The sequence below is a fragment of the Argiope bruennichi genome, chromosome 3, assembly GCF_947563725.1.
Source record: "Argiope bruennichi chromosome 3, qqArgBrue1.1, whole genome shotgun sequence".
In the NCBI taxonomy this organism is placed as follows: domain Eukaryota; kingdom Metazoa; phylum Arthropoda; class Arachnida; order Araneae; family Araneidae; genus Argiope; species Argiope bruennichi.
In genome coordinates this window covers 118,132,328-118,145,109 of record NC_079153.1, presented here as the reverse complement: position 1 = coordinate 118,145,109, position 12,782 = coordinate 118,132,328, and the positions used below count along the sequence as shown (strand labels likewise).

At 26.2% G+C, this 12,782-nt stretch overlaps 1 protein-coding gene across 1 annotated transcript; it reads right to left on the bottom strand.

The window, feature by feature from the left end:
* Positions 1 to 1,457: 1,457 nt before the first annotated feature.
* LOC129963210 (60S ribosomal protein L10a-like) lies at positions 1,458 to 10,770 on the bottom strand. Its single transcript, XM_056077396.1, has 5 exons — positions 10,636 to 10,770; positions 10,317 to 10,472; positions 6,615 to 6,763; positions 3,195 to 3,367; positions 1,458 to 1,975 (listed from the first exon to the last, which is right to left on the bottom strand). Exons 1-5 carry the CDS (start codon positions 10,638 to 10,640, stop codon positions 1,805 to 1,807), a joined length of 654 nt encoding a protein of 217 aa, XP_055933371.1. The 5' UTR covers positions 10,641 to 10,770; the 3' UTR covers positions 1,458 to 1,804.
* Positions 10,771 to 12,782: the final 2,012 nt, after the last annotated feature.

The following is a 12,782-nucleotide window of genomic DNA, read 5'->3' as shown; positions in this document are numbered from 1 at the left end:
TGATATAAACATTGAGGAATTGATTAAAACATAACGTAAAAGTAAGATAAGACTGTATTTAAAAATATCCATCCAATTCTGAAAAAAAGTGGTTGTAAATTAATAATAATAATAAAAACACGTCGCATTTTTATTCAAAATCTCTAACAGATGAATCTTTTCACTGGCACCTAATTTTTCTTTCTCTTCTTAGCGAAAAAGTTTCTTAATCTACAAAATTAGGCAGTACACTTAAGTCTCAGCATTCTACATTGCTTTAACCAACATTTATTTTATAAATATATTTAAATTTTTTTATTAAGAATATTTGTATATGTGAATATTAATGATCAATCCATGGTTCATGATATACAACAATAACATATGGCTTATTCAATTATAGTTGCTTACTTCAGAAATAATGCATAATTAACAATACAATATTATAAATACAGATGCCATAATAATATCAGGATCTTTTAAAGAAGTTTGCTTGCTTGTTCTCTCAAAAATGACAAATTTGAAGTATTTCTTAAAATGCATTAAAAGCAGGACAAATAAATTAGAAAAAATAAGACAGTACAAACTTTCTCATCATATGTTATAAATCGAATTGAGAAGAGAAAAGTGTACATACAAATGTCAAAAACAGTAATATAGTTATTACTGGAAGTATAACCCCCAATTGCAATTAGTAAATATATCAGAAGTTCAATGAATGGAAGAAAATTAGTATTATGGATAAGTGTCCCACAACTAAAATAACCTTGGACAACAGGTAACTAATTTTTTTAAACATAAATATATATCCTGAATGTTATAGTTATCAAAATAATATTTGTTAAACCTTAAGTCAGCATTATGATTTTATTTTTTAATTCTTACATATAAATATTCATTCCAAAAAAAAAAATCCCATTAATATATTCTTATATTCACACTTTTCATTCATAAATAATGTGCTGCAGATTACAAATATTTTATATTTAGTTTGCTTGAAAAATTGAATTAAAATATATACTCCATAAAAACTAAAACTATTTATAGTTTATAATGAGATTTCTATTGCTGAACCTTTCAAATGATTTTATTTTGTGATTTTAGAAGTTAATTGATTGTGCAATCAAAAGAAACTACTAAAGAAAAGAAAGGTTTATAAAATGTCATTAAAATATTGCAATGAAATTTTCTTTTACTTCAGATTTAATATTTTTTTTACTGCACATTTTATTATTTAAAAAAATCTGCAATTTTACATTAAAAGAACCATATGCAACACCACAGCAGCAGATTGTCGACCCCATAATTAAACAACTGCCTACTGTCATCTAAGTCAAAATAAACCCTGGTAATGAAATTCAAAAAGTGGTTAATATATAATTTGAAAGCTCAGAATAAAAAGAATTTATTACGTATATTTTTTCCAAAAAGTGAAATATTTTCAACAAGACAAAGAAAAGATCACAAATATTTATTAATTTGATCAATTCAAATAACATTTATTTGATTAAAAACAAAAATTTAATGCTACATAACATGATCTCCAGTTTGCAATACTGGAAGCATCATAAAATATAAATCTTTACACACCTCAGCTAATTACGAGATGAAAAGATAACAAACATGAAAATAATTTTCTATTTTCTTTCAAAGAAATAAATACATTCACTCAAACATTCCAACAACAAAAAATTAAGTAAAAATTAATAAATGACTAAGATTGTATAAATAAAAAAATGACTATAAATAAAATAAAAAGCTAGTGAAAAAAATCAGATCGTTTACTTTCAATGGATGAAAAACATTCAAAGAAAATTATTAAACATTAATAAAGTCGCAATGATGGCCCCATAGTACTTTTGACATGCAAGGAGCGGATGTTCTGCCAGTTCTTCTTCAAAAGCGAAACTAAGAAATTTATAGCCAAATTCAAATTTTGGGCCAATTCATCTGGGGTCATTTTGACATGACCAACAGCAACAGCCAAGCACAATACCTAAAGAAATATGCATAAGTAGATAAATTTCTAAAGTAAATCTTTCAGCATCATAAGATAATTTAGAAATCAATAATTAGTAAAAATATCTAAAAATTCATTTTTTCTAAGCATTAACAGATTTAATCATCATTTATGAATTTAAACATTTCATGAGAAAATGAAGTTGTAAAATGCATATAAACTACAAACACAATTTTATTTATAATATGCAATATTAATTTCAAACAATGTAAAATTTAAATGTATTTATTTAATGTAAAAATTAAATGAATACATGATTTACAAAATGAATTATATGTATTACATGTAAAGTTTAAATAATAATTGGATAATTGTTTCCAATCAGTTGGTTCACTGATAATATTGGTTGCACTTAATTTTAGTTATATTTCTTATGCATTCCATGATTCTGTAAACAAACTATTTTTAAATATAAAATTGCCAAATGCTCTGTACCATTCTAATGGAAAACAAATAATATAATCAAATTAATAATATAATTGTCAAGTTCATTTATATTTTAACTTTCATAGTACTGTAACTTCATTTTTTTAAAATTTGTCATAAAAATTACACAGATATTAAAACGAATTCTCCTTCCTTAGCTTTCAAAAATGGAAGAAAATCACACGGTTAAATACTTGATGAAATGATAAAAAAAATTTGAATCCCAAGACAACAATGTAATCTATTATTGAAAATCAAAGACATTTTTTTTAAATTGCCAAAATTTAATTTATGTTAAATTGTTACCATTGAAAAAAATTTTTATGATACAAAAATCATTTTTGTACAGTAATATTTTTTGAATTTATAAAAAAGGAGAAAAATAAAATTTCTTTAAATTTTAAATTAATTAAAATGTTAACAAAAACAATCACTCAGAAATGCACACTTTTGATCTCCAAAGCATATAGGTGCCAAGTTTGGAACTCTAAATCAAATGGTCTAGCTTGCAGAGCACCAACACACAGATATCTTTATTATCAATGGAGATTTAAATTTAAATAAGAAAATGAAGCCTTATATCTAAGTAGTATTAGTGTTAAATATTTTCATAAATATGCTAGCAGATATATTCATAAATATATAAAATATATAATATTATCAAATTTTACTAAAAATTTTATCAGTTAATTTCTACAGTTAATATTAATTAGAACAGAAGTAATTTAGTTAGTAATAAAGGCATTATTTAAAATGAATCCATACCAACCTTTTTCATTTGAAACTTGATTGTAGCTTTGACTTCATCTATCTTAGCCATCATAGATTCATTATGGGTTAGCAATGATGGGAATTTTCCAGCTTTGTTCAATCCAGGACCAAGCAATCGAGGAATCTGTTTGATCAATGATTCAGATGCAAGAAATGCATCATATTTCTTGGCTAAAAATATAAATGTTTAAGGAATTTTGCAACTTTAAAATTATCACACTATAATATAGTAAGCAAGATTTTTTTAAAAGCAATCTTTAAAATTTTATTGTATAACTAGCAAACACGCATATCATTATTCAGGAAAAAAACATTTTCATTTCTAATATTTTTAATGTGAAAACTATTTTTGAAAAGAACATACCACACAAAATACTTTTACTGGTTGAAATTTTATTTAAAATAAAAATTCAATTTTTAAACCAGCAATCACCTATTTCCCCCCATAACAATATTCTTAAATGGGTACTTAAAATTTTGAAAAAAAAAAAATTATTTAAATAGTAAATTTTTCATTAGTCAAAAAAATGAAGATAAATCAAATCAATAGTTATTCCTGATATAAATTGCAACTCGTTTACTTTTAAATTTCTAGAGTTCTTGGAGAATTCTCCTAATGGAAAATGTTATTCTTCATTCTTACTCTTTAATAGCAACAAATATTGTCAAATGAATTGTTGAAAAATATTGTTACATCTTTAACCCTAAAAAATTAATAATCATCATTGTTTTTACTGAAAAGAAGAAAAATTTGCAATACGTATTTCTACATACAAAAATTTCTTTTAAAGAAAATAGAACCTTGGCATATAAAGAATTAAGCTTATAATGAGTAAACTATTAATTTTGATGAACAGTCCTATTAAAGTAGTAGAAATCAGTCTAATATTAACAAATTTTCATCAGTATGCAGGTTTAATGACATTTTATTATAATGTGCAAGCTACATTTAAATTCTACAAGCAAGCTACACTTAATTTAGCAACAGCTATCTTTAAGATAATACATACTAGTGGAAAATGAAACACTATGATGAAATCAATCCAGAAGAATAAAATTTTGGCAATATTTTAGTTAAAGTTCCAAAGTTATAAAAGATGAACCATTTTAAAAATAAAATAATGGTACTTTAAGAATCACTGAAATCATCACAATATTGATTACAAATATCTAAACATTTGTGTTATAGGTTCTATAGAAATTGTATGTCTTTTTGTAATGAAATTTCATCACTGTTGTACTTCATTAATTGAAATGATATCTGTCAGAGCAGATTACTTGATGATAAACCCAATACATAATATTATTTATATTTATAGTGAAAGAATCTGATGTTCTTACAGGTCAAAACAATATGTTGACACTATTTAAAACACACTGGGTGATAATAGCAATATGGGAGTATTATCTTGTCAATAAAAACCATCTGAAATGATAATAAAAAGTACCAGAAACAGTTCCATCACCAGTCTGATCTACAGATTTGTTTTTAAAATATGCAAGATACTAATGAGAGTGCTTCTACTGTCTTAGGAAATTGCCTTCTAGACTACATTACAATTTGAGGTAATGGCTGAATACAGCAATTAGTAACAACAAGACAGAAATTAGCTTCATCTGTAAAGATATTTACATTAAGTTGAGCAAATTAAAAGCAGTAAAGGAATAAGTTTTCAAAGTGTATGGTCAATCCTGACCACTACTATGGTTCTGAAAATTCAGGATTACTCCACATGATAGATCATAACAGCAATATGTTTCAATTGTATGTATTCCATAACCATCAGATAATAGTTATAATGAAGGAACATCATCATAGTATAATGAATTCCTTTGTATATGATCAAACATTTCTTTTAAAAAGTATGTTGAAGGTACATGTTTATCTACGATGTATTAAAGAACAGATGCAGACAGGAAATGATAGAAGAAGAATATGTACTTGCCTTATATAAAGGGTGGAAAACAAGTAGTGAGATGGAAGTGAGGATAGAATCGGAAAGTAATAAAATGAGTGAAAGGAAATCAAAATGGTACTTTTCAGTGTAAACTTATAATTCTTTTTTAAGCTCAATATTATTATCATTTGGCATTTAAGTGCACTAAATCCTGGTATAGTACATGGAGTCATTTTGACTTCTCACGTTTGAATTAAATCCTGGTACCGTCTGGAAGAGGACAATGCATACTTTGAAACATGTGAAGACCAAGTAGCATGTATTAACTATGGTATCTTCAGTTCAGCAATAGTTTTCAAAATACTATGAATCACACTGACTTCTTGTTTGTAACAGAGGACATAAGATATAATTAATGTCCTTGTTTCAATCCAATATTAACTTGTCTTCCTTCTATATTCTTTGGATCCTTGATATTATTTCACTCAAGTTTTTATTATTTGAATACATAACAAAATGTGTAATGTACATTTTATAATAAGGCTTGATTTTTTTGCCAAAGAAAATACAAGATTTTTAACATTAAATTAGATATTATCCTGTAGCTATGTAAGATAATAGGTTAATGATTGACAAGATAACTAAATTCTGAAAATAGTTTTATTTTATCTTTTAAAAGTAATGTTTTCATAAAAACTCACATAATTTATATTTGTTACTTTTTCTCTTAAGCCAGCACTTTAAAATCAATTTTTTAAGCAAAAGCGATTAGAAATCGGCTAATTTCATTTCTTTATAATGTCATCATTTTTCTTTATCACTTTACTGCTTACTAATAAATAGATTAGTTCTTGTACATAATTATATTTTATCACTTAAATAAAATGTTATTTCTACCAACAAACACAGAAAATGCAATTTTGAATTTATTAATATGAATAATAATGTGTTCAGTTATAATTACTATAAATTTGCATTTGTTTTACTAATAATTAGATTTTATTTTAAATATATATTACATACTTGTTTTTTATAAAGTAAAGACCAGTACCTATTGTTTTAATCACTAACTACTATTCTATAACTGAATATACAATTTTTTAAGCTCTGGTAATATTTAATAATGAGATACATAAAAAATACTCAAATTTATGAGAATGTGATTCATGCAATGTTTATATTTTAATAAATGAAAATATTTCTTGTTTAATTAACAACTAAAAAAACAAGAGTCTTAGTGATCCCATGTCTATAATGAAGGTGTACATGAATAACATTGGTATTGTGAGGTTATACGGAAATTTTGTATTCATTTATCTTTAAAAGTTAATCTACTATGGATTTAGGACATATTTTTAGTTATAAATAATAGATGCATTCGTGAAAATTATGGATCTTTCATTACAAAGTGTATCAAATACATCTAATTCAAAGACTTTACCGAAAAAAAAATATCCTATTTTAATTTTTAAATTCATTGCTTCAATCATTGAAATGATAACATTAATTCAAAAACTTACCAAGTTTTTTCACAAGTTTCTTATTTTTATTTAATTTCTTCAGGGCTTCAGCATCCATGCATGCAACATCATTAGCTTTAGCTTCATCACAATGTTGCTGATCTCCCAAAACACAAACTGTAAATTTAGGTCGAGGAATATTTTTCAATCTAAAGAAAAATGGAGCATGAATATAAAAAAACTATCAATAAAAACATAAACAAAAATGTAATACAAGCAAATGGTTTTCTTTAAATAGAACATCAGTTTTATTTATATATCGCAAAAAGAAAAAATTCTCATGAGGCATTTCAAAACCAAAAAATAAAATAAGGATAAAATAGAATTTTTCAACAAAGCATAGTTAAAGCAATGCTATAATGTTTGTTAAGTTTTAGTAGAAGGTTTAAAAATGATAAATACATATAAAATACTTTTATAAATTTAAAAAAAATGCATGCCAACAATTAATCACCAAATATGCTATGCTAGTCTACTGACTATGTTAACCAAAGATATGCACAACACATGTATCAACTTACTAATCTTTCCAATACTAAAAGCACTTAATCTTTCAAACAGATTTTTAACACTTTTTTATTAATAAGTAAATAAATAAGAAGTTTATTATACTTGTAAAATCTTTATGACTAAAAATGAATAACTAATCAAATTGTAAAGGTTTTATACATAAAAATGTTAGTTAGTAATTTAATATAACAAAATATTAAATAACAAATAGCAATGATAAAAATAAAAATTGCATTTTATAATCATTTTTATTCATGACTTAGTTTGGGTCATATACAACAGTAAAATTTTGATTTTAATCCTATGTAAAGGCTCCAATTTTATTTTCTCATGATATTGTTTAAAAAAAGTTTAATATTCTTGAAAGTTATTTTACAGAAGAAGAGAGAAAAGCAATAACATTAAAAATTATATAAAATCTAAGTTTTTAGAGATAAATATGAAAAAACTGGCCACATCAAGTATTTAAATGAAAATTAATATATATCAGAACAATAAAATGAACCATTTACTATCACAAAATAAAACTTTATCATTTTTAGTCCTTAAAACATTAAAAAAAAATATTTATTCTCCAATTTATTTCAAAATAATTAAGTTGGAAAAAACATTTAATAAATCTTGAAAAATGAATAGGAAAGAACAAAATGATACAATTCTTTTGACACATTACTATACATTTTATTTATGATCTATATTACTGAAAAGACTCTTCTATATGATAAATTAAGTAAGACATCTAAGGACCATTCCAAATTAACAAAAAAAATGCAGTTTGTCACTATGATCTCAGATGTTTCTCTTTTGTGAGTAAGCATACAAAATATTTTTAGTGTACCTCAAATTTTTTAGGTTTTACAATTGTTTTTTAGGCTTTTCAGATTTCATGATTTTAATCAACCAGGTTTAAATAATAAGGAAGATTCATTTTCTATAAAGGAACAAACTGTTCCTTTATAGAGAATGAATCTTCCTCATTTAGCAACTAATTTTGATGAATACGTTTCTAGAATATATAATATTAAGGAAACCAGAAATATATAAGTGATCAGAAAGAGAAATTTCTAATTTTATTCATATGTATTTTAAAAAATATGTGTATAAATAAAACTAGGATCTTTTTTTTAATGTATGATTTTTTCCTATTTTAAGTAAAACATTTCAAAGGGAAAAAAAAGATGATTAAAAAAAATTCTTCAAAAAGATATGCTCTAGCAAATGAAGAAATAATTGAAAGTTTGATTCTTTTTTACTTCATTAATTAAAATAATTTTAAAATTCAAAAAACTCAGTTTGCTACAGGTTAAATTTAAATTGTCTTTTACTGAATACAGACATTTTACTTTAAAAATTATGAAAAATAAGATTGTAATCTTCTCTACAATACACAGTACTAAGATTTTAAAATAAATAACTAACAAAGTAAAAATCTAAATAAAGGCACATATTTACTTTTCTTTTGAATGGAAAATGTATTGTAACAAAATCCTTTATTGAAAGATATTTCAAATTCTAGGTCCACAGTTCTTTTATTTTCAAAAGTATTTACAAAATTTGCCTAAGTATGTATTAAGTATCTTTAAGAGAAATTCTTCAGATTCATTATATATGATGGTTCTACAATTATGATGGTATGAGGGACGGGCACTGCACAAATACCCGTTTTAAAGGAGAAAAATTATACAATGGTCTATGAGAATATAAAAACTCAATTGTGACATCTTCTGAATTTGCTTCACTCACCATAATGGAATACTCTAAATACAAATAATCTACTATTCAAAAAGTTGAGAACAATCTTGTTTCAGGAAAAGTTTGCACATTGTTTCAAAGTGAAACAAGTAGAATTAATTAATATTATAGAAATGAACTAGAAATCAATATTTTTTTATCATTGATTTGAAAAATTTGGAAATTTTATTCCATGTTATAATTTGTATATCCACATATCACTGAAGATTTCCCTCCTACCTAAATATTTGACAGTACCTTATTCTATTTTTTGTAACATGAATTTGAGAGCCAATGGTAACTTGATCTTTCTGAACATTGAAAAAAAAAACAATTTTTCTCACCTCGGGAGATAATAGCTATATTTGAGGAAGAAATATCCTTTAATGTTTAAAAGCAATTTGACAATGTATGAACACAATGTTAATGTATTTAGTTTTTTCTATAAATTTATCAATAGACTCTTTGCTTAAGCTTGAGCAACATATTTCAGTTCAATCATATGAAAGTATCTGATTATATTTTATAGGATCATCATCATAGTCCTCAAATTTTGACTGTACAAACAAAATGAAATTAATCCTTTATAGAAATCTGTCAAATGCCTCAGCACACATTTTCATCCTACTCATTTACAAACAATATATGACAAGTTCTTGCAATTCTCTTCAATACTTCCATGAATTAAAAAACAAAACATTGACATATTGTTTGTGCATGCATATTATATATATATATATATATATGCAATAACACCAGTCAAAATATGCATCTAAAATGCAAAATATTGAAAAAAAAAATAAAAAACTATTTTCAAATCCAAGTATTCTTATTTAAAATTTGAGCAAAGCACAATAAAATTATATGTTCTCTCCCTTATATCCTTCTACTTGCAATTTTTTTCATTTTATCATAAGATAGAGTACATCTATTAGAACCAATAAAATAATCTTTATTACTTTTTTTTTCCTTTCATTGACAGCATATTTAAAGCAGAACTTCAAAATAACATTTCAGGATTTTTTCTAACCAGATGTAGATATTTGCTGGCTTAATATATACATATTTTTGTATTTCCTATATGTTAAAATACCTTAATAAAAAGTTTCAACAGTGATGGTTTGTAAATAAGGAAGACAAATTGCTTTTCATAGAATCAATAATTTTAATCAATAAAAGTGAAATTCTGAAAATCTTCCAACAGACTGTAAAATTTACACAACTCAAGATAAAATAACCAAATAATATATGTTTGCTCTAAGTCACAAGAAAAACAAACATATCAAGTTTCACCAAAATTTGAAATCATTGGTATCATAGTGTGGCTGAAATGATATGGAGAGACTCTTATAGTAATTTAGGAAATTCTTAACATACTATTAAATAAAATAATTTAAATATAAAGAACACTTTCATAATAACCTAAGTACTATATTAAATGTGAACAATAAATAAGCTTACTTGACTGTTCCAGAGAATCGTTTGTCTTTTTGAGGATCGTAGTTTTTCAAAGCAATCTGCAATTCGACAGTTTCGACGAAATTACGGGGCTTCTTTTGTGAATTTTCAAGAAGGTTATTAACACACTCGTACAGAGTGTCCCTGCTTACCTTGGAACTGCAATTAGAATGGGTAGATAATATAAATATCCTTAATAAGAGAAGTACTGAATTACAAATACAACATCACATAAAATCATTTTCAGTTTATACATTATTAAAACTCAGACATAGGCTTAAAACTCAAAGATGAAGAAATCTGTAAAACATAAACAGCTCACCTCATACTAATAAGACGAATTTATTATTTTAAAATAAATATTTAAGATGCCGGCAAAATTATAAACATATTCTTTGCGCAGCAAGTTACTATTTTTTATTATTGTGATGAAAGTTAATAATAGACAAGTTGAGCTGTAAAAGGCTTCCCTCAAAAAATAAGGAACGGGACCTATTTTTAATAAAACTGGTGACAGTTTTACTAGGATGGAATTTTTAAAATATATATAAAGGAATTATTGATAAAATAACGAAAGCAAACACAATTTTACGAGATGATAAAACATGTCTACATGAGCAATTTTATCATTAATTCCGTTTCCATAATCTTGTCATTAATAGCTGTTTGCGTTCCGTCCTCCATAGATAGAACGCAGACGGCGAGTCATTAGGTGGCATTTTAAATTATATAAAAGGTTCGACTTTCTACCCACGAAATGGCACAGTTTTATTTTTCTCATTTTTGATCCCTAGCCATAGAAGGGAAAAGACATAACAGTCCTACGATCCTATTGAAATTCACGATAATAAAACCAGAACTTATAGGTTGTACCGTAATGGAAATACCTCGGACTCTGAGGATTCTAGTTGATCTACTTCTTCTGCATCCTACAGGAAAACACCATCAGTGACGGACATAACCATAAAAAGTTCTCTTTCAGTACACATGTAATTTTCATCGTCGAGTGCACTTTTATTCGAGAGGTCTTTTTTTAAATACCTACATTTCAATCGCTCTGAACCCTCATGTGACACATCCTCATTCGTTCCAGCAGCTGTTTTTTATAAATGTTTGGGCAGGATTCTTCCATGACCATTTGGTTGGCTTATACCTTCAGGCACTCCGTCTGGATGACGAATCGTATCGCATATTCCTACGAGAGATGTTGCCGGAACTGCTGTGTTTGACTCCCATCAGATCAAGAATGTGGTTCCACCACGATGGTGTGCCTGCATACTTCAGCTTGTTTGTACGGAAACTTTAAATGCAACTTTTCCAAGACAATGGATTGATCGAGATGGTCCCATAACTTGGCCACTGAGATCAGAAGATCTCTCATGTTTGAATTTTTTTTCTTGTGGGGTCATATGAAAGCAATCCTTCTGTGACTATCCCATTAAAACCAATATAGATCAAATCTCCAAGATCGCCATTGTTGTCAGCGATATTCGGGAAATGCCTGATGTCTTTGCAAATGTTCATCGTCCTTATCCTGCAGGTGTGAAACCTGCATTGCAGACGGCGGTTGTTATTTTTAATAATTTCTTTGAGCATGTGCATCAATTACATTCCTGTTAATAAAATATTTTCTAAAGTATCTCCTCTCATTTTTGTGACTGGTTTCTTCATATGTGACAGTGGAAAATTACCTTTTAACTTCTCACCTCTTGCGCCGTAATTTCTATGTCGAAATTACGAGTAGATACGTTCTATATACTCATGCAGTTTTGAATACTTTTTCATATTCACCTTAAATTATAAAAATAAAAAGCTTTGTAGATAACCTCAATACAACTTCCGATTCCGATGTCTATCTTGGTAAGATTTGCGTTTTTGTCAACAATGAAAAACTACGGACTTTTCGGAAATTGGATTTAAATTCTAATTTATTTACGCGTTTATATAACTATTTTTGCTTCATTATCCTAGTGCTGTTTCAGTTAGATAATGGATGATGGACGTACATATAAACATAAGAAACAAATGAAGAATATTTTACGCTTAGAAGAACATGTAACTCTTCTTTTATTGTTGAAGGATTTGATTTACCGTTTTATTTTATATTAAAACCTTATAAGTTGACAAAAATACTTTATTCGAACTTTCATTCAAGAAGGTATATCCTTCCCAATTTTTAAAGTCGACTATTGTAATGAAGGAGCTGTTCAATATGATCCCCAAGAAAATCGAATTCTCTTAATGGTGCTGCTCTTTTCTCAATAAAATAAAAATCCCAACGATCAGATAAAGGAAATTTCACAAGAAATTTTTGGATACATTTTCTAGATTCAAGTTATCGCCAAATTTTAAAAAAATCGAAATCGAATTTTTTAATAGAATTTTAGGTTGCACATTTGGGAATTGAAATTCAACATTTATGAACATGTCATTGATTTATAATTTTCTTATGAAAATAATCATGGTGAT

Excerpts from the sequence above, each read along its gene's own strand:
- LOC129963210 (XM_056077396.1), bottom strand. Across the intron at positions 3,368-6,614 it reads GAAACTTGTGAAAAAACTTG|CCAAGAAATATGATGCATTT; the intron begins GTAAGTTTTTGA and ends TTATATTTTTAG. Across the intron at positions 1,976-3,194 it reads TCAAGTTTCAAATGAAAAAG|GTATTGTGCTTGGCTGTTGC; the intron begins GTTGGTATGGAT and ends ATATTTCTTTAG.